This window comes from Lepus europaeus, chromosome 12 (assembly GCF_033115175.1).
Source record: "Lepus europaeus isolate LE1 chromosome 12, mLepTim1.pri, whole genome shotgun sequence".
In the NCBI taxonomy this organism is placed as follows: Eukaryota; Metazoa; Chordata; class Mammalia; order Lagomorpha; family Leporidae; genus Lepus; species Lepus europaeus.
In genome coordinates this window covers 73,031,068-73,053,672 of record NC_084838.1, presented here as the reverse complement: position 1 = coordinate 73,053,672, position 22,605 = coordinate 73,031,068, and the positions used below count along the sequence as shown (strand labels likewise).

The following is a 22,605-nucleotide window of genomic DNA, read 5'->3' as shown; positions in this document are numbered from 1 at the left end:
TAAGGCCCCTCCTCCTGCTCCCCTACTGTGCCTGCCACCACCACCCCTACCCTATCTGCCTCTCCTCATTAGTGCTCTGGGGAAGAAAGAAAGGGCAAGGATTCCTAGGGCTCTCAGCCTGGTTGGTTGAGGAGGGAGTTGAATGGGCCAGTCTTAGACATTAAACCTTAACCATGCTTGGTTAGTCATGGCCTGCTCCTCTGCCTGAGACTTGCACCTCTTTGTCATTTGTCACCCCAAGTGTTTCCTTATACCCTGAGCAAGTTTTATCATATGCTTGAACTGCAAATAAAGTTGCCACCAGAAATGAAGAGGAGGAATAAGAGGCCAAGGCTACAGGCCTCACTCTTGTGTAGGGATCCTCCTCTTGTGTTGACTTGGGTGATGGTTGCCAGGAAAAGATCCTGCAACAGCCCTGATTGTTCTATTCTGTTTTCTTTCCCCCCTCCCTCTCTCCCTCCTTCCCTCCCTTCCTTCCTTTCTTTGATTTATTTTGTTTAACTGGAAGGCAGAGAGAGAGAGAGAGAGAGAGCGTTCTTCCATCTTCTAGTTCACTCCCCAAATGTTTGCAACAACCAGATCTGGGCCAGCCTGGAGTCAGGAGCCAGGAACTCCATCTGGGTCTCCCTTATGGGTGTCAGAGACCCAAGGACTTGGGCCATCTTCCACTGCTTTCCCAGGTGCATTTGCAGGGAGGTGGGTCAGAAGCTGAGCAGCTGGGACCGGAACCAGCACTCTGACAGGGTGTGTGCAGCAGCTTAGCCTGCTCGTGGGCCCCTGGCAGCTCTAGTTTGCTGTGGAAATCCACCAGTGAACTCTTCCAGACGCATGCAGCAGGGGAGACGGGACTCGAGTCTGGGTAGACAGGTGGAAGGGACTGTTGAGATACTGCCTTCCTGAATCTATAGGAAGCAGAGGCACCAGAGAAAAGCACTTTTCCCAGAGTCCCAGCATCAATGGCATCCCTCACATCAGAACTCAGGTCCCTGGACTCTCAGTTACGAGGGTCCAGAGCCCTGTCAATCATTAGCTGTGCAGCACAGGGCCAGTTCCTCATTTGGTGAACCGTACTGTTTCTCTCAGCCATACACATTCATTAAAACCATGCATCTGAGAGCTCTCGTTAAATACTTTCTTATGTAACACGTTCCTATATTAAAGTTCCACTTACATGCCTGTAATTTTCCATCTCCCTTGTAATAGGATTTCCCTCTAGGAAGTTTTTAATAGTTTCCTTGAACAAAAACAGAGGAGCATTTTTGAGGGATTGGTATGCAAGTGATGACAGCATTCTCTGAGATTCCTAGATGAAAGTGATAATACATGTAGACAGTGGTCTTATGGACTAATATTTATCAAAATAGGAACCTTCAGGAGTAGGACTATCGTGCTAACGAACTCCAGTGTTTGGATGCGGACTTGGGTGTGTTACCGTAAGTGCTATGGAGGCCATCTTCAAGGAAAACCGTAACAGGAAGTAAGCAATTTCCTTTTAGTCACTGCAAAATGAAGGGGTATATTAGTTTGCTGATGCACATAAAAGAGTATTCTAACTTATAGTACCCCTGAATTGACATCAGCTTCCTAAATTTAAAATGCTGACTGAACATGTGTGTGTGAGGGGGTGGAAAGCAAAAAACAAAACAAAAAAAATGTTACTTCCGCCTGCTTTGTTAATCACAAAGAATAAATAATAACATTTGGCTCTCTAGTGATTTCAAGGCTGTAATTCACCCTGGAAGCTCCCCCGTTGTTTTAGAAACAACTTGTTCTAGGTTCTGGTAGCCCAGTCTTGGATCCTCTGCTTATCATCATCGCCCAAAGTAGCCTTTTCCCTAAGCCTCTGTTGGAGCCCTCATTTATTTATCAGAGTGGCCTTAGGAGAATTGTTTATGGGAACACACCTCAAACCCTGGTTACTCTTGATTTTTTAAAATTAATTTATTTATTTGAGGCAGAGTTGTAGACAGAGGGAGAGGCAGAGAGAACGGTCTTCTCTCCGCTGGTTCACTCCCCACATGGCCACGACAGCCGGAGCTGGGCCAATCTGAAGCCAGGAGCCAGGGACTTCCTCCAGGTAGTATTTAGGACATCTTCCACTGCTTTCCCAGGACATTAGCAAAGAGCTGGATTGGAAGTAGAGCAGCCAGGACTTGAACCGGCGCTGCAGGGGGCGATTTAACCTGTTATGCCACAGCGCTGGTCCCTTGCCTTGGAATTTTACCAGCAGTTGAATTTATCAGGTAGTTTTTTGAGCACTTACTGTATGCTCCTTGGGATATGGGGGTACAGGAGTGAAGAGAAGACTGCCTTCAAGCCCCTGACATGCTAGAGTTTGCTGAGAGGCGGAAGCAGGCAGTAATAATGCAACTAGGGTGGGTTTCTTTCTACCTCTCCTCTGTCACCGTTCACTGTGCAGAGCCTTGTTGTGGGTGACAAGGCCACCACAGTCTGATTCCATTTCTGTCACTAGGCAGCAAGTGAGCAAATCACTTAGGGCGTCTCATTCTGTATTTTGTGAGGTTGACAGCAAAAATGTGTTGGTGTGTGCCTCCAACAGATCCCCTTATTACAGAGCAGTTGGTCACGCGTGCTATCTAGCTGCCCTGCAGGGACCCTTGGTCTCCCTCAGGATTCGGAATGTAGTTGGGCTGCTCATTTGGGCTCATGTCCAGCTGTCCCCACTCCCCGAGGCCGTTCCCTGGTGGGACTGCTGGGTAGCTGTGGGGTGTGAATGATGGGATGCTGTCTGCTGAAACTGAAGGACCAGAATTTCCACCCCTCGGGTCCACGGTTGCCTCTGATTGGGTAGTCATAGACAACTGCTCTCGAGGGTCCTTGACCAGAGTGAGCCTGTGACAGATTCCTGACCTTAGCTATCCAAGTGGTCTCTGATTCCGTTAATTAGCTGGCAGGAAAATCCCATCTTAAACTGTCCTGGTCACTTGTTGTGCAGTGAAGAGGGTAGGAAAACCACGCTAAATAAGAATGCCCACTTATTGGCCCAGGGATCCAGCTGTGTCTTTTACATACCCTGTAGTGTTTAAATCTCTGCAGGAAAAGTGTTAAGTAACTTAGCTGGGAATTGCATATATGAATATCTCAGCCCATGGTTGTCAGATTGCGACAGCCTCTGCTTCTCCCAGACTTCTCTTGAGCTCTCAGTGTATGAAGTTATATTTTCCCCTCTTAACCATCCAGGCTGCTTGGTAGCGGTTTGAGTGCCCATTCGCTTCTGAAAGTGAATCTTGGATGGACACTTTTGGAAAGGTTTTCCATTTTAATGGTTTGAGGGGCTAATGACTTGCAATGACCCAAGCCACTGAGTAACGGTGAGCGTCTGTTGACTTCAGTAATAAATTTCAGACTTGTTTAGAATTCTGCTTCTGTGTTAAATTTGAGTTTCTCCAGTGAGGCTTTTTGTATCTGAGATGATTTATATCTTTCTGGGGAATCAGTTAGAATGTGTGTTTTTTAAACAAGTGGTCTTCATAAAGACGAGGGTGAACAGATATATTTCACACTCACTCAAACATCTGGACTAGACAGGCAGTTCTGTTTGATGTTTGTTACAGAAATGGCACCATCCAACGCTAGCAACTGTTTTATTCTGATCTTAACATCATGTTTAAAATATTCCCTTCTTTTGTCTGCTTTCCAACTTAGTATCACTCTGCTGGCTGGCAAAGACCGGAGAAGTAGATGTCCACGCCCACAGACCCTGGTGCCATGCCCCATCCGGGGCCCTCACCGGGGCCCGGACCCTCCCCTGGACCAATTCTTGGACCTAGTCCTGGCCCAGGACCATCTCCAGGCTCCGTCCACAGCATGATGGGGCCAAGTCCTGGACCTCCGAGCGTCTCACATCCAATGCCGACAATGGGGTCTGCGGATTTCCCACAGGAGGGCATGCATCAGATGCATAAGGTAAGAGTTATTCTCGGGTTTGGTCCTGACTTTTGAGTCGTGGATGGCTGATCATCCTGATAACTCCTTTCCCTTGTCTCTGCTGTTGCTGACAAGAGAGTCTAGCTACATCTTTGCCTTATCTTGTGTATTAGTAAAAATGTATGTTCTAAGATAATTTTATTGCCACAGATGTTGTAGCAGTCATGAAAATCAGAAGTTGGCGTTTTAAAATACTTCTGATATTCAGCTGTGACAGTGAGATGGTGTGATTTGTGGGTTGAAAGTACCTTGGCTTGCTAAATGAGTCTTATAGTGTCTAGATCCTGCTCTTTTCCTATCAGTGTTAAGTAATTTATATTACCCATGAATGAATCCATGGAGAAACTTTTCCCCTAAAACTGTTGACGTTCATTTTAATACTTTAGACCCCCAAAAAGGAAAAGGAAAAAGAATCATTTCCTAGAGTAATCTTTACAGGCAATATTGAAATGAGATCATTTCTCAGGAGTCCTTGAAGTGAACCTTGCTGTCTCTTTGTGAAGAACTTGATTCTGGTTTTGGAAAAGGACTGATTTTGCAGAGCTGAGGTCCGTCTGTTTGTTCCTGGACTAAGGTTATAATGATCCTTTGTTTATGTGACGGAGCTCGTTGCTGTGGGGAAGATCAGATTGGTGCGAGTTGGCAGTGTGCCTTTGTGAGAGGTGCAAAGGAGAGCAAACAGCCTTCCGAAAAAGTTACAAGGTCCCCCAGTGATTTGCTTTGAAGTAAGCAGCAGCCAAAGAAAATCTGTGAGGACGACTGTACGTTACCTGAAAGTCTTGCCTAATGAGACAGGTGAGGGTTTTGCAATCCTTTGGATGACATCACAGGTGGGTGGGGCGGTGGTTACCAGGCATTGGCTCACGCACTTACGGAGGCTGAGAAGTCCCACAGTCTGCAGGCAGCCAGCTGCAAAGCCAGGAGAGCTGGCGCTGTAGTTCTAGGCTGAGCTCAAAGGCCTGAGACCCAGGAAAGTCCATGGTGTCAGGCCCGCTCTGAGGGCAGGGGAGGACCGATGGCCTGGCTTTAGAGGGCAGGCAGACAGAACATCTTCTCCCATCCCCTGTCTTTTTGTTTTGGTTAGGGCTTCCATGACCTGAACTGGAGGATGCCCACCTGCGGGGGGTGGGGTGGGGGGGGGGAGGACACCTGCTTTCTTCTGTCAGTTCAAATGCTGCCCATGCTCTCATGCAGAAATACCTGCACAGACACACTGAGAAATACCGTCTAAGCAAATGTCTGGATACCCCATAGCCCAGTTATTTTCACACGTAAAATTGATTTTTATAGTAGCGGAATACACAAGCTTGAAACGTAAATATGATCACAGGAAAGAGCAAGTGTTTCCTATCATTATATATGGCTTTATGTCATTTTTTTTAATTTTTAAGATTTGTTTATTTAGTTCAAGGGTAGGAATGCAGAGAGAAAGAAGACAGAGAGCGAGAGAGGGAAAGAGAGAGATCCAGCTTCCATCTGCTGGTTCACCTTCCAAATGGCTACAATGACTAGGGCTGAGCAAAGCCAAATTTGGGTGCCAGAAACTTCGTCTGGGTCTCCCACGTGGGTGCAGGGTACCAAGGACTTATGCCACCTTCCACTACATTCTTAGACACATTAACAGGGAGCTGGACCAGAAGTGGAGCAGTGACTTAACCTTCTAGACCACAGCCCCAGCCCATTTAGGTCAGTTTTAAGGCTTCAGGCATCAGAGCTCAAAAGAGGCGAGTCATTGTGGCGCAGTGGGTTAAGCTGCTACTCGGGAGTGCCTGGGATGGAGTCCCACTTCCACTTCCATCTGATGCACCTGAGAGGTAGAAGATGATAGCCCAAGAACTTGGGTCCCTGCCACCCACGTGGGAGACCTCAGTGGAGTTCTGGGCTCCTGGCGTCAGCCTGGCCCAGCCCAAGCTGTTTTGGACTTTTGAGGAGTGAGCTATTGGATCTCTCTGTCTCTCCCTGTCTGTTGTTTTTATTTTCAAATCAGTGAATGAATCAGTCTCTTCCTTTCTATCATTCAAAACTTTCAATAAATTAATAAATAAATAAAACATTCTTTTAAAATGGGTGAAGGACTTAGAATAGACTTCTAAATAGATTTCTCCGAATATAGATACAAACGGACAATAAACACAGGAAAAGTAGTTCATCAGCCATTAAAAAACAGCTCAAATTAAAACCACAGTGAGATGCCACCTTTGACCCATTAGGGAATGAAAATAGCAAAATGCTGAAGGGAGTGGGGAGAAACCCTACTCTTCATGCACTGTTGGTAAGATAGTAAAATTGTGTGGCTGCCAAAAAAGGGGAGAAAAAAGAATTTTCTAATTAGGAAACCAGTATATGCTTATGTTGAAAAGTAAGAAAAACATTAGGAAAGTGGTTAATCCTAGCTGCACTCGCATGTAAGAGCTTGTTGTACTTGCATTTTATAGCTGACTTTTCTCGTGTTCAGTAAAAATGCTCCCTTCGCAGAGGTGTGCGTGCGCGTGCAGGCGGTTTCTTTTCTGTCCTTTGTGTGCTCTGTTAGAATGGTTCTGTCTCGGCTGAGGAGTATGGGCCTTGCTCTTCTCAGTCAGCGGTAGCTAATGGGTCTCTCTGTGGTAGAAATCCTAAGTTCTCTCCCTCCCTTTTACATAAAAATCCACTCCTGACGTGTCATTTGGGTGGGGAAACAAAGCTGCTTGCTTTCCACATCATGTTTTTGGGGACATAGTGGAGATGCTGACAGATTACCTTGTGTTGAGGTTAAATCCATTTGGGAGCTGCGTTCAAGAGCTGACCTGTCACTTCTAAACCTTCATCCGAGCGGGTGGACCTCATTTTTTGGAAGGGTTTGAGGATGTTCCCTTCTTTAAAATGAAAGAGAACATTTGAAGGAAATGTTTAGCTAGCCCTTGTTATCATTTAAACATTGAAAATCCAAAGGGCAGATGAGAGTTGGTGCAGCGTGTATGTGTGTGTGTGTTTCTAAACTGGATGGAGTTTTGGTCTCTTCTAACCTCCTGCTTTCTGCCCTGCCCCTGGGATCGCACTCTCCCATGGTCTCCTCCCTGTTGGATGCTCCGTGTTCTCGTGCTGTCCCTCTGGAGTTGTGTGGGTGGCGCTGCTGGCCCTCTTGCCTTTCCTCCTGCCCAGCCCCTCCCTGCACGAAGACCTGGGGAGAGCACTCAGGGTTCACACCTGTGGACCAGATGCCTCCACTTCCCTGCCTCTCTTTGCCAGGCAGCTGGATTCCTTGTCTTGCCCCTCCTTCTCCTGAGCTTCAACTGTTTGCTTTTCAACATGACTGGAAATAAATAAACAAGTGGCCTAAATACATCTGCTGTGTTGCTTTGATTTCCACTCCATTATTACTGTTTAACAGACTCAAGTGTCACTCTTTCTACCAGAGTCTTCCCATTTTTCTTCTGAACATCCTCTTTATGGTAAATTTTTCTTCTTTTCAACTGCATGCTTTTGACTCTGCAGAAATTAACTTTCTTTTCTCCAAAACTGCAAACACTCATACTTTCTTGCTCGAAATCATTTGGTTTCTATAAACTCCTGGAAATATTCCTTTCAGGCTGCTTTGAAAATCGCTGTTCCAGTGTAGGGGGAGGAACAGGCTTTGCCTTGTTCAGACACATGCTCCGTTGCCCAATTCTGGATTGGATTAACATCAATTCAATAGCTATTGATTGTGTGTCTGTCATCTACTGGGTCTCAAATCCTGGATCTGCCCCTCGTGTTCATCGTTTATTTCCAGCCTGTGCCTTGAACCTTTTCCGGTCTTCCTGCCTCGAGGAAGCTTTGCCTCCCCTGCCAGTCTTCACCCCCATTCTCGGCTCTGGGCTTTCTGAAAGTTCTACTCTCCCCAACTGCCGTGGAACCTTCTGGTTTCAACTTATAAACTTTCCATAGTTCCTTTCCCCCCAGTGACAGAAAATCGGCTTGAAGAAGATGTTTTGAACGGTCTTCCTTCAGGCTTCAGACTAAACTTCCGGGTTATAACGGGTTTCAGGACTACTTTCTAGGGTATGGAAGCAGAGCGTGTGTTTGTCCGCTTTATTTGACTTTCTATTTAATGGCAAGTTTGGATATATCCCTTCCCGCCTTCAACTGTTTAAAACTGTAACTTTTGATGCCAGGTAGTTTTGTTGCTCCTATTGATGTAGTGTTTTTGTTTTTTTTTTTCTGTCCCCACCTATGAAGTGTAAAAAATACAGAGTGGGTAATAAATGATTGTGTCACACCTTTGAGGACTTTTGGGGAGGGGTTTTGAATGCTGTTCCTTCAGCAGGTGTCTAACAGATGTCCTTTCTGTGTCTCAGCCCATCGATGGTATGCACGACAAGGGGATCGTGGAAGATATCCACTGTGGGTCCATGAAGGGCAGCAGCATGCGACCACCGCACCCGGGAATGGGCCCTCCCCAGAGCCCCATGGATCAGCACAGCCAAGGTTTGTGTCTGCAGCCGACATTGCTTCCATAGCTCAGCCTCGGTCTCTCCTGGTAGATATTTTAGTTTTGACTTCTGAAGAGTATGTTTCAGGAAGGTTGATGCCAGCAAGTTTCTTTTCCTTGCCAAACTCTACCCCCCTTCTCACCAACTAAACTTTGGTTTATAGGGCCAGTTTTATTTCCAAAACTTAGTAATTTTACTAGCTACTGTGGGTGCAGATACTCTACAGAATGCTGTAGAGAGTTTAGCTGTGATCCCATAAGGTAAATGGTGTTACCCCACTTTTATAGATGGAGAAACTAAGGCTTAGAGGGCCTGCTTGTTTCCTCCCATTGAGACATCCAGTAGTGACAGAGAGGGCAGAAGGATGATCCAGGTCTGCCTCCCAGCCACAGCACAGATGTGAAGATTGGATGAACCGTTGGGTCCCTTGGATGGCACTGTCTTTCAGCTGGTGTGCTCTGGCTGTGACATCGCCTGTCATTGCTGGCGGGTACTGTGGTGGTCTCCTAGGATTGTCATATCAATTCCCACAACCTGTGTGGTTGAAAAGAACAAAAATGTATTTCCCCAGAAGGGAAGACTTCTGGCTAAGAGTATTTTCGAGAACTGTATTCATAGTCATTTTCTCTTTGATGAATACATAGGCAGGTGATGGTGGCCTACGAGTGGCTTTTTGCTAGTGCCTCGGCAGACTGAGGAACATCCCAGCCTCTGATCTGAGTGTGGTGGCACAGGCATCCTTGCTGCAGGTGGATCAGTTCTGGAGGCCAGGGGGTCAGCAGGGCCCTGCTCTCCGTAAGGGCTTTGGGGGAAAATCCTCGCTCTCTTCTTTCTTAGCTGTCGGTGGTTGCCAGTAATCCTTGGCATTCACAGGCCTGTGGCTGCATCACTCCGATCTCTGCATCGGTCTGCACAGTTTTCCTGGGTGTCTGCCAGCGTATTTAGGTTTCTGTATAAGGACACCATTCACTGGATTAGGGCCTATCTAATCCAGTAGACCCTCATATTAACACTGCAGATTAGGCTGCAAAGACCCGATTTCCAAGTAAGTTTATGTTCATGGGTACTGGGAGTTAGGGCTTCAATGTATTTTCTGTTGGGGAGGGAGCACAGTTCAGTTCACAACAATAGGCAAATAAATCCATGGTGTGTTTCTTTTCTCTTTTGTGTTTACATATCCTCCTTTTCCTCACTGTTGAGTGCAGAGTAAGATATCGCAAAGCCTTTTAAATACACCGTGGCCTGATTTCAAAATCATTCTTTGGTTATCTCAACATATGAGGTACACAGATTAATCTGGCACTAGCTGGCATCGATGTGAACATTATTAATTCAAGGCTGTGGTTTACATGTTGCTCTGTAGACTCCTGTGTAATTAAATGGATGTGAATTTTTCCTCCATCCAAAATCAGATATCCATCTATTGAAGGGAAGACTTCTGGCTAAGAGTATTTTAGAGAAATGTATCCGTAGTCATTTTCTCTTTGAAGTATAAATAGGCAGGTGATGGTGGCCTAAGAGTGACTGCTAGTGCCTGGGCAGACTCTGCTCTGAATGTGTCAGCACACAGGCGTCCTTGCTGCAGGTGGATGGGCCAGAATCTTCTCCATTTCAGAAAAGCTGCCCGACGCTTTGGGTGTGTGTTCACAGAGCTGGTGTAGATCTTGTTTTGAACACCTCGGGGCATGTAGATAAGTTATATTGAGTGATTTTTAAGCTAAGCGCTTGTTCTTTCTGCTCCTGGCATTTAATGTCCTCTAGTAGCAGGGCCCTAGGAAGACCCCCAAGCCAAAAACACATTAAATGCAAGAAGAATCATAGTTGAGAGAATTTTGACTTATTTTTCTTAACGTTTCTCTGATTGCCTGGCTTCCCTCTTCCACTTAGGAATGATACTTTCCTTATCACGGAGTCTCCAGCACTCGACATTATGTCTAGCACATGACTGGATAGATTCCTAGCAGATTTTTCTCACTCAGGTATAGAAGGAAACCTGTGCATTCAAAAAAATCAACAATTTTAAGTACATCTCAATTTTATGTAATTTCAGCAGGTTATTACTTTGAAAATGCAAAGATTAACATGTAATATTATTGTCTAAAATAGTAATGTGCATTGTAGGCTGGGGGAATGAGTCATTTAAAAGTAAAATAAATAAATAAAGCAGTATTGGTGTAGTGCAATTCCATTCTATAAAATGATCTGAAAAGAATTTAGTCTTGGTAATAGCAGGGATCTTTAAAAACCTCATTGAAGGAAGCCATTTATTAACCCCCGGGTACAGTGAGGTATGGGATTGATTGGGAGACTGCTGCCAGCTTTTACTACCTAGCAACCTACTAGGTTATTTTAGGGTATTGGTTGAGAAGCAAAGCCATTTCCTGTGATAAATACTGAATTGTGTACCTTATGGTCCCAATGATAAAGCTGTTTATTTTTAGTCCATTGAATAGAAGAAGAACTTTCAGAGGCAGGTGTATAATATTTAAGGTTTGTGGAGGGGGAGAGAAAAAATCCATATAAAATTAGCACTTTCAAGTTCAAGATTATTCATTGGCAAGAGGTTATTGCTTCGCTCTGAGGCCAGGTGAAATGGGGGAGATAATGGTCCTTGAAGCCCAGAGGAGTAAAACTGCCACTTTTTGACTCCTTTAGAATGAGCAAATCAAACAAGATTTTAAAAACAGTGGACGCTGCTTCAGCATTCTTGTCCTGCCGAAAAATGTGCATTCACTCTTGGGCAATTTCTTCACTCTGTTTTCTCAACTCCAGATAATTACCAAAATATGCTATGTTGTTGCATCATTTTCATGCTGTTTTTCCTCAAGTTTTATGGAATGCTTCTCGTGTATGGAAAGAAATCTCGTCTCTGTCGCTGAGACACTGTCACATTTTAATGTCATCCTGTGACAGAATGATTCTATTAGCATCCTCTTGAATTCTTCCCACCCCCAGTTTCTTATCAAATTCAAGGTAAAATTTAGCTGTATTGGTTAATTCTTAAAAATACTTTTTATTCCCCTCTTAGTTTCTTTCTTAGGAAATTTGAGATAACAGTGTTTTGGATTGATTTTTTTTTTTCTGGTGACAGAGTTCTCTTTTCAGAGTTTGAATACTTGTACTTTTATTTTTAAAAAAAGACTTATTTAATTTATTTGAAAGGCAGAGTTACAGAGAGAGGGAGAGAAAAAAAAGAGACAGAAAGTTCTGCCATCTGCTGGTTCACTCCTTAAATGGCCACAACAGTCTAAGGCTGAGCCAGGCCAAAGCCAGGAGCCTGCAGTTCAATTTGGGTCTCCCACATGAGTGGCAGGAGCCCAGGTACTTGGGCCGTCTTCCACTGCTTTCCCAGGTGCATTAGCCAGGTCCTGGTTAGGAGGTGGAACAGCTGGGACTCGAACCAGCGTTCTCATGGGCTTAGCCAGCAGTGCTGCGTTGCTGGCCCCTGAACATCTGTGCTTTAATGCAACTTTGTCACCCTTGTGAAGATGACCCGTCCATAGTGAAAGAGTGATGTGATAGTTCTGCAGTTGAGTTTAGACTAAATTGCCTAACATTCTGATTGATTGTGTTGGGTAGCCTTCGATTGGTTTGGCTGAGTTTGTAGTTGGCCACCTGAGGAAATGCAGGTTATCAGAAGGCAGCAGACATGTGCACCATTTTGATCGGTAGTGGTTTCCCTTCTACTAAGAAAATGCAAATTACTTTGGTGGAAAGTGTCTCCCCTTGAGGTTGATGCAAGGCTGGCCAGAAAGATGTCATAAGGAACAAAGTACCAGTTTGCACCAGCGTTACAATTAAGGGATGAAAGTAAGACTTACTAAGGAGGAAGAATGTTAATGACAAAGTTAAGTATATGTTGTTGACATTCCCTAAATGTTTATTGTTATAAATAACAACAAGTTGGGATTTAAATTTCTGCTAGTCTTGCAGGCTGACTTCAGGGGGCCTTTTCTTGGCTGATTTGTAAAACCAACTGGAATTCTAATCACTTCTAGAGTAGGGATTTAGGGAAGGAGACTTAGCAGTTCTTCCGGTTCTCTTCAGGGCAAGATTTCCCCCAATGTTCTCCTTCTTACTGATTGATGAAGCAAAACCCACTCTTTGTCTTTGGGGATCTTGCTAAACTTGCTTCTCTTTCCAAATGGCACTTGGAGATGGAAGTAGCTGTGTCCTTTATTTTCTCTGGGCTGTGTGAATGGTGACAGTGACTCCCCCAGTCAGTAGGGGTCACATATTCTTGGGCCTCTTTGATTCTTCATAGACGAGCTGAGCTCTTTCTGTTCAAATTTGACACTGGTGCAAACATCCAGTAGGCATCAAACAGACCCGTTGGTGGTGACCTTGAGTGATGACCATGACCCAATTCCTTGTTTGCTTGCCTGCCCTTGGATCCCCTCCACCCACACTCAGTCACAGGTTTCCAGGAACCTGTCAGCCAGGCCTTACACATCATCTCCTGAAAGAAGTTCTGTGACATTTTTGTGCGTTTTGGTTCTTCTTTTCCAGAAGAGTGTTCTTAAATTTCCCCGTGAGATCTTGGAAAACCCATATAGCTTACTTTGGTTGGTTTTAAGTGGTGCTGGGTGATTTTGGGGATGTTAAGTCCATTGTTTATGCAACCAAACTTGTATCAGCTCATGTAATGGGCCTACGTACTGGAATCAGACTGACCTTGGCTTAAATCTTGGAGCTGCCAAGATTGGATTGTGTCACTTGGGGGTCACTCACTTACTCTCTGAGCATGTCTCCACATTTCATGAAAATGTGGGGCTGGTCTGTATCCTCCAGGGTTGTTGTGAGCACTGAAGAAATCACGGGTGCTCTATTCTGTGCATTCCCACTGGATCCCCTTCACCAGCTTTATTCCCCCACCAATCAGAGCCAGCAGCTGGGTTCATTTCCAGTCGCTGACATTGATCGTGCCCACGCGTAGAAAGCATCAGGAGACCAGTGGTCCCCAGAACCCAGATTAACAACCACAGACTGATGACTGTAAGATCTACGTATTCCAGCTTCTTTGCCCCTGGATAATTCAGAGACAAGTTATCCTACAGCGTCTATGCTGGATTAGCCTTGAAATACCCAGTGTAGCAGCTGACTTGACAATAACACTTGTTCTTGGCTGCCTTCCCTTCCGGTGCCACCTTCCCACACCCATCGCCATTCCTGCTCCTCCCAAACAAGATGCTGGTGCTCAGTCTTAGATCGGGCTCTGAGAACACCTGCGAGACGGTTACGTGCAGTGCTAAGTAGAGGGCCTGCAACATGTCTGCCTTCCATAATTGCAAGTTACCCATCATGTACGTAATAAGCCAAATACAAGACACTCTTAATTGCCCCATGAGATATATGAAAAGCCTTCAGGTTTTGATCTCTAGCCTGGAGCTGCTTTGAGGTGTAGTGCCCTGTCTCCTGATGCCTTTCCTGTAGGTGTATGGCCGCCGTTACAGTTTGCTTCTTGGGATACAGATGACCGTTGATTGCTGCCCCTGTGGCTGGCCCCAGGATTTCACAGACTCAGCGTGAAAAAGAACAAAAAAAATCCCATCACTAATTTTTATATTTTGGAAGGCAAATGTTTTGCATTTATTGTCTTCAGTAAAATGCATTAAAGTTAACTTGTTTCTTTTGCTTTTTTTAATGTGGCTACTAGAACATTTTAAATTGTGCATATTTCTAAAATATATGTACCATTTGTTAAGGTTTATGTGTTTCTTTGAAAGGCAGTTACAGAGAGAGAGAGAGAGACAGATAGACAGACATACTCATTTTGGAAGTAGAACAGCTGGGACTTAAACTGATACTTCAATATGGGATTGTAGCCTTGCGGGCGGCAGCTGTTTAACCTGCTGTACCACGATGCTGACCCCTATATTTCACTTTTAAACTGTATGTAATTGTTAAGCTACATAGAATTCAGATTTCTATTGTCTTGTGTTATTCTAGAAAATTACTAGAGTATTCAGGAATGCCTCTCCCTCAGGGTCGTGGGGGACAGCCTGTGATCTCCTTGTGTGCTTTATTTTAGGTTACATGTCACCGCATCCATCTCCACTGGGCGCCCCAGAGCACGTCTCCAGCCCTATCTCCGGAGGAGGCCCAACCCCGCCCCAGATGCCACCGAACCAGCCGGGGCCCCTCATCCAGGGAGATCCGCAGGCCATGAGCCAGCCCAATAGAGGTCCCTCGCCTTTCAGCCCTGTCCAGCTGCATCAGCTGCGAGCTCAGATTTTAGCTTACAAAATGCTGGCCCGGGGCCAGCCCCTCCCCGAAACACTGCAGCTTGCAGTCCAGGGGAAAAGGACGTTGCCCGGCATGCAGCAGCAGCCCCAGCAGCAGCCCCAGCAACAGCCCCAGCAGCAGCAACAGCAGCAGCAACAGCAGCAACAGCAGCAGCAGCAGCAGCAGCAGCAGCAGCAACAGCAGCAGCAGCAAGCCCAGCTGCCACAATCGCTGATGGCCTTTGGTGGCCCCGCCAGACCATCTGGTAGGTTCGGATGCGAGCAGATGAATGATGCCAGGGTACAGCGTGGGTGAGGAAGACTGCTCACATGCACAGGCACCGGCTTCACGCGAACCCGGGGCTGGCCGGAGCTTCTGTTGACCTTTTCTTTTCTTGGACCACTCAGGTGGCCCAGCTTTCTGGTCCCCTGCAGTGGAGTCCTAGAACAGTGCTTCCTAACCTCTGGAGACTCCTGTGCCAGTTTGGGCTTTGGGAAAAACAGCCCTGTCACTCATGACTTGGTATTGTCACTCTAGACAGTTCCCGGGAGATGTTGTAGACATGAGATTTCTCAGAGGCCCTTCCGCACACCCCGGGTTAAGGATGCTTGTACCTACTGTGTTCCCTGGACAGAACTCGCTCGCCTCGAGTTGGCCTCACCAGAGCCATCTCAGAGTTGTTGGTTGATTGATTTCCACCCCTTGTTATTGTGAACAAGCATCTGGGGAAGCTTCCAAGGAGCCGACCTGAAGTAAAATTAGTTATCAAGCAGCAAGTGACAAACAAGGGAAATAGAAACAGAAGTAGGAAATGGAGGTCAGGAGTGTGGAAGCCCCAAGAGCCTTCCTGGTGGCTGTCCCCCAGCTCCAATAGTGGCTCGAGTGTCCTGCCAGGTCGAGACCAGAGCCGACGGGGCAGACACCTTGCGGTCACTGTCTGGAAAGAGCTGGCTTCCCCGTTTCTCAGAGGGCACAGGGCAGTTTCTAGCCTGTGTGTGTAAAGTACATTTCCTGGTTGGGTGTTTTGTTTCTTTAAATGACCATCACCATCACCATCACCATCATCCTCATCCTCATCCTCATTATTATAACAGACACTGCGTGATGAAAACCTCTGTAACGTTTGTTCATAATAAGTAGAAGAGCAGGTTCCCTGGGACCCTGGGATGCAGCCTGGAGCTCTGACACTGTGCAGTGCATAAAGATGGCACCTTCCTGTACGTGGCCGCCTAGTGGCCCAGCTTGACCTCACAGGTGGCATTTGGCAGTGTTAAGGGGTAGGGTGTGCTTTCTGTAGGAAAGTTTCTGGAAAGAACTCAGGAAAGCAGAGACTTTGTGCTACTCCTCCTAGGGGAGCCTTGGCGCGTAGGGAGTGTGGTCCTTCCTTGACACCAATCCCATTTCCTGGGAATGGTTTCCACTCATCTGGGCGAGCCATGGCACGCTGGTCACTGGGAGCCATCAGCGTGGGATCTTGGAGCTCTCCCTAGGTTTTGGGATTTTCACAGTGGGAGAGAGTTCAGCTTCATGGGTTTATCAGTGTTGATATTCTGCCTTTCATCTCTTTTCTGCCAGAGGCAGCTCCAAACTCTTCCTGTTAGCTGTAGAGACAGTGAGTGCCTATGTCTGTTTGGGCTCTACAACAAATACTATATCCTGGTCAGCTGGTGAAAAACAGAAATTCATTTCTCACTTTTCTGTAGACCAGAAAGTCCAAGATCAAGGCGCCTGCAGATCTGGTATTTCCTCGGTCAGGCTTGGCAGCTTTCTACTGTGTCTTCACTGGTGAAGGGGGTCTTTTGTTATAAGGGCGCTACTTTGGGCAGGTGTTTGGCACCAAGGTTAATACCCCTCTGTGGCACTCACAGATCCTATCAGAGTGCCTGGGTTTGCATCCCAGCTCCACTTCTGATTCTGGTTTCCTGCTTCTCTGTATCCTGTACTCAAGTACATGAGTCCCTGTGAACAAGATTGAGATCCTGGTTCCTGGATTCAGCCTGGCCCAGCCCTCGGGGTGTTGTGGGCATTTGGGGAGTGAACCAGCAGGTGGAAGAGTTCTCTGTGCCTTTCTGTCTGTCTCTTTCTCCTTCTCTCTGCCTTTCAAAGACAGAAATGGACACTAATTCCACCCACAGGGATTCAGCTCCCCACGCCCTAATAACTTCCCAAGGGTCCTATTTCCTATACCATTGCCTTGGGGTTCACATTTCAGGATATGAATTTGGGGGGATCACAGACATCTAGAGCACAGCTAGGAAGTGTCATTTCAGCTCATCATTCCTGTGTGGCTATCATGGAGCCATTTGGTAGGTGGAGGATCATGTCAGACCTAGCACTAGGCTAGGAAGGTCAGAAAACCATGTAGAAACTGTCATTTTAACTCTTCAGTATTTTTACGAGTTTTGAAACTGTAAAGCTCCACCTGTCAGAAATGCAGCCAGATGCAAGCAAAGGCTATCTACGTGTAGAGGAGCCTTTGGAACGTTCCTGTGTGTTCTGGAAAACCACATGTAGATTTCCCTTACGCTTTGCACCAAACTATAGTCATCTTTGAGTTGCAGCTTACTTGAAAGTCCCTTCCTATGTATGTGGGCTGCTTGTATTTATTGAGTGTCTGAGCTTACAGGCTGTTCCCAGGAAGAAGCAGTTGACACACATTAACTATTTCCTGGCTCAGCCCCCAGTAGTCTGATGTGGGAGCTCCTGTTCTTAACCACGTTTCCCTACTGGCTTCTTCGTGGTGTAAAGGCTCATGACATGGGAAAGAGGCTGACAGAGTTCCCTGCTAGAATGCAAGCATTTTACTCTGTGTAAACAGGTGGAGTGTCTCAGAGCCCTTCCTCTCCTCCTCTAGTGACGATGGCAACAAAATTGGTCGTGTTGCTATCCCCTATCTCAGTGGATGAACAATATTGATTTTTAAGAGCTTTCAAGCAGAGGCCAGTTGGTAGCAACCAAATAGCTGATGGTTTGATGGAGAGGAAGAACCAACATCTGAATCTCTCAAAAGGTCTGGACCTTATCCTATGAGCATTAATGTTCTACACGAACTACTTGCCCTAGAGTCTCACCTTATCACAGACTTCCACAAGCACTGGTCTGTTTTTGAAAGATTTATTTGAAAAGCAGAGTGACAGAGCAGGAGGGAGGAAGCAAAGGAGGGAAGGAGAGAGCTAGAGAGAAAGCGAGAGCAAGAGTGAGAGAGAGAGAGATCTTCTACCTGGTGGTTCACTCCCCAATTGCCCACAGCAGCCTGGGGTAGCCTAGGCTGAAGCCAAGAGCCAGGAGCTAGGAACTCCATTTGAGTCTCCTATGTGGATGGCAGGAACTTGGCAGTCTTCTGCCGCCCTGGGAGCATCAGCAGGAAGCTGACAGAAAAGCAGCCAGGACTTGATCCTAGATACTCTGATGCAGGATGCAGGTGAGCCAAGCAATTGGTTAACCCACTGAGCCACAACACTCTCCCAAAGCTATGGTTTTTTTTTTTTTTTTTTTTTGACAGGCAGAGTGGACAGTAAGCGAGAGAGACAGAGACAAAGGTCTTCTTTTGCCGTTGGTTCACCCTCCAATTGCCGCCGTGGCTGGCACGCTAAGGCCGGCGCACCGCGCTGATCTGAAGCCAGGGGCCAGGTGCTTCTCCTGGTCTCCCATGGGGTGCAGGGCCCAAGCACTTGGGCCATCCTCCACTGCACTCCCGGGCCATAGCAGAGAGCTGGCCTGGAAGAGGGGCAACCGGGACAGAATCTGGCACCCTGACCGGGACTAGAACCCGGTGTGCTGGCGCCTCAAGGCGGAGGATTAGCCTATTGAGCTGCGGCGCCGATCTGCTATTTTTTTTTTTTTAAAGATTTATTATTTATTTGAAAGTCAGAATTACACAGAGAGAGAGGTCTTCCATCCGATGGTTCACTCCCCAAATGGCCGCAATGGTCGGAGCTGAGCTGATCCAAAGCCAGGAGCCAGGAGCTTTCTCCGGGTCTCCCACATGTGTGCAGGAGCCCAAGCACTTGGGCCATCTTCTACTGCTTTCCCAGGCCATAGCAGAGAGCTGGATTGGAAATGGGGCAGCCAGGACTAGAACCGTTGCCCATATGGGATGTCGGCACTACAGGCTGTGGCTTTACCCACTACGCCACAGCTCTAGCCCCAAGCTGTAGTATTTTAAAGGATAACCCAGACTCAGTAAAAAGATTCCCAAGTATTACTTAAACTGGTAAGAAGTGGAAGGATGGGTTTGAGAAACCTTTTCATCTCAAGTTACAATAACAAGATGGAAGTAGCAACATCTGTGGGAGGCAGTTTCAGTTATTTGTTGTGCATCATGTGTGGGTCCCGTGCTAATAAATCCAGTTGTGAGTGTGTTTTCTCCATCATTTCTAGAAGAGAAGGCTCCACTTTTGTTTAAACCCAGCTCTAACACCTGCATCTTCCTCTGTCAGGTGTCTGTCATTAGAGTTTGTTCACTTCCTTACTCACTGACTGTGTCTTGTCTCTCTAAGCCAGGTTTTGCTAGAAATGTAAAGGGGGGGGGGGGCATGTGAGGCTTGATGGCAGAGTGGACAGAGACCGTGGATAAAGAGGGAAGGAAGAGACCTCCAAAAAGAACAAGCCCCATCCTGCCACCTCCAAGGAGAGTGTGTGCCAGCATTGTGGGTCTTGACCTCAAGCCTCAGCTTGCCTAAGGAAACACAGCATTTTTTTAGATTGGCATTGAGGAGAAGCCAGAAGAGATCAAAAAAAATTTTTAAATGAGTAGTTAATCATTAGTTTTTATATCTCCCTTAAATTAAAATGGCTTGTAAACACCTCTGCTAATGTTTCTGGGGGAAATGAGTTCCAGGATGTCCCTCTCTCTGGAGGTAGTGGGACTCACAGGTTTCTTTTGTCATATTTCCGAGGGTCGTTCACAGGGGAAGAGAGTGTTTTGGGCCAAGGAATGTGATGTCATCCTAGCCACGCCCCGAGAGTCACAGTTTGACTCTGACCTTGCGCTGGGCGTGGCCCCACAGTGGTTCTGCCAGGGCTGCAAGACCTCTATCCTTGGCTGCCATGGGGACAGCGTAAATCCTGCTTTTCTTCTCTTTTTGATTCACTGTTCCTTTTAGAGATGAAAGCAAATTTAAAAAATGAGGACAAAAAGGTTTTGGATTTTGGGGGATGAGGGAGGTCCTTCATGGTAGCAAACAAAGGTTTTGTTGCCCTTTTTATGGGTTCCAGGGCTTGCCCTCCCAATTCCCACTCCTTTTTTTGATAGCTCAGATTTTTTTAGATGCTCTGTTTATTTATTTTAATGTTTATTTTTAAGAAGATTTACTTTTTTTTGGAAAGACAGAGTGGCAGAGACAGAGGGAGAAAGAGAGGTCTTTATCTGTTGGTTCATTCCCCCAACACCTGCAACAACAGGGCTGGGCCAGGTTGAAGCCAGGAGCCTGAAACTCCACCTGGGTCTCCCACGAGGGTGACAGGGGCCAAGCACTTGGGCCATCTTCCACTGTTTTCCCAGATGCTTTAGCAGGGAGCTGGATCCGAAGTGGAGCAGCTAGGACTCGAACTGGAACCAGTGTCCAAGGCAGAGACTTAACCCACTGTGCCACAAATATGCTTCATCACATTTCTTTTTCCAACTCGTGGAAAGTTCTTAAATTCTAATTTAATGCCTAGAACCATCTTTTGCATTTATGGCCTGTGTTCCAGAAAGTCAAGGGGGATGTCTAGCATGCATGGAAATTCAGTGCCCGTGAGACCTTAGGTACCTAAGAAGTTTGTTTCTCTGTGTCCTAAGTTGGAGGTGCTGGGATGGGAAACCGCCTGTGAAGACCCCCTCAGCGGCGCTGCACTCCCCGTGAGAGGGCCTGGGACTGCACGTGTGTTGGCTCCTAGGGTGAGGGCTGAGGACTGGAGGGAAGGAAGATGTCATGATGATGAAGGCTGAACTGTTTATTGAGAGAGAGAGAGAGAGAGAGAGAGGAACGGAGGAATGCAATTGGTCTTTCAGCGGAAGATCTCGGGGGAGGGTCACGTGGAGCCGTCCAGGGTCGTGTGGCCTGGGGCAGACCTCTGTCTGTCTGTACAGGGCAAACCAGCAGGCAGAGTCGCTCTGGTGAAGAGGTAGCCAGGGGCTAGGCACATGTCGTTGCATCAGGTGCTCTGTGGGAGGGAGGAGTGGGCCTGCCTACGCAGTCTGCCAGCTTGCGGCCTTGGCTCGCACAGCACAGTTTGCTTCGGAGGCACTCTGCCAGAGGACAAGCAGGAAGCCCAGGGCAGGGGCCACAGCCGAGGCCTGGCACCGGCCGAAAAAGTGTGACACCACAGAACATTATGCGTCGCCACTTTTTTTTTTTTTGCACCAAAATAAGCTTGTCTTTTTATTTCCATCTTCCTCAAACCTTGTGTTGGCCCTCTCCTTTTTAACTATAGAAACGTTTTTGCAATTCTGTAGAGCTGAGTGATGACATCAGGCCTTTTTGCTGCCCTGTCCTTGGTGGCTGGCAATGACAAGCACTGACGGCTGGGCATGCACCCTCGCCACCGGCCTGTGAGTTGGGTACTGCTGCTGCCCCCATTCTGCAGATGGGGAGACTGAAGCACAGGACAGTGAAGGAGCTTGCTCAGGTATACCCAACCAGCAGATGGTAGAGCTTAGATCAAACTTCAGTTCCTTCTGGAAGAACACGGGACGTTTGAAACGTGCTTATGTAGTGCATCATACTAACTGTAGTACTCTCAGTTTCCAAGTGTTAAAGGTATAATCCTGCCCCCACCCCCAGCCCCCCATTAGAATGTCTTTGCATTTAGCCACTGAAGAAGGCCTGCCAGGTATATATCAGATCAAGTTCAGGGTTAAAACCTGAATGTGTGCTGCCATGTGCTGGATGCCTTTCTTTGAGGAGATAGGGTTTTGTTTATTTTTTTTAGATTGATTTATTTGAAAGGCAGAGTTACAGAGAAAATAGAGGGAGAAACAGTCTTCCATCTGCTGGTTCACTCCCCAAAGAGCTGGGGCTGGGCCAGGCTGAAGCCAGAAGCCAGAAGCCAGAAGCCTCTTCTGGGTCTCCTACATGGGCACTTGGGCTGTCTTCCACTGCTTTCCTAGGCACATTAACAGGGAGCTGGATCAGAAGTGGAACAGCTGGGACACAAACCAGTGACCCTCTGGGGTGCTGGCATCGCAGACAGAGGCTTAACCCGCTGCACCCCAGCGCCTCCCCTGAGGCCATACGGTTTTTTAAACAGGGACTCGAATGTGTCTCAGAGTCCTCCTAGGATTCTGTGTCCCTGTACAGGCAGTGATGCCAAAGAAAGGAGCACCCAGAATGGGAGATGAGTGTAACAGGTGCACCGCTGGGGATTCCTGGGTGCCCCGGCCTTGAAGGAGAGCACCTGGAGAGGGAGCGTGAGCTCACGACTGTGACTTTATCAGTTGGATTCAGGTTTTCTGTTGGGGAGGGGGGTGGTTTGTCGTTGCCCTCCATGTCTTAAGGTCATCCTCAGTATACTCCTGTCTTCAGAAGTGGCTGCTACCCATCTCCTGGGGCTTGCTAAGGAGCACCCTGGGCTCCTCACAGAGCGGTAATGCAACTGCTCTTCTTCACCGGGCTCACGCCTGAACCAACCACAGGGAAGTGTGCCCTGTTGGAAGGGCCCCCCCGGGAGGACATAGTCTCAAACTTGCCTCTGTAACTCAACGCATCGGCCAACAACCTTGAGATTTAACGTGTAGAAACTGGTGTCCTATAGAAGGCTGAAAGCAAGTCCAGATGTAAAATACTATGAAGAGCCCTGCGTTGGCTGACAGGAGCCCCCATGCAGGAGAGAAGCTGCTTGGCCGAAAAGACCCTTTTTATTGTGCGGCCTATCCATGCACCTGAACCACAGGACAAAGAGAGCCCCTTTTCCTCCCCGGAGTTTTCCATCAGTTCTTAGAACCAGGGCTGCACATTATCTCAAGATGGAATCTGATCTCAAGCGTTTTGGGAAGTTTTGG

At 47.1% G+C, this 22,605-nt stretch overlaps 1 protein-coding gene across 7 annotated transcripts in view; it reads left to right on the top strand.

Moving 5' to 3' along the window:
- SMARCA2 (SWI/SNF related, matrix associated, actin dependent regulator of chromatin, subfamily a, member 2) overlaps positions 1-22,605 on the top strand; it is a 205,931-nt gene that overhangs the window by 11,686 nt on the left and 171,640 nt on the right. For all 7 annotated transcript variants that reach the window (XM_062208351.1, XM_062208345.1, XM_062208346.1 and 4 more), the window contains 3 exons: positions 3,667-3,927; positions 8,262-8,391; positions 14,428-14,886. In XM_062208351.1, coding sequence (XP_062064335.1) covers positions 3,703-3,927; positions 8,262-8,391; positions 14,428-14,886 — 814 coding nt within the window. In that variant the 5' untranslated portion in view covers positions 3,667-3,702. The remainder of the gene's footprint in view (positions 1-3,666; positions 3,928-8,261; positions 8,392-14,427; positions 14,887-22,605) is intronic.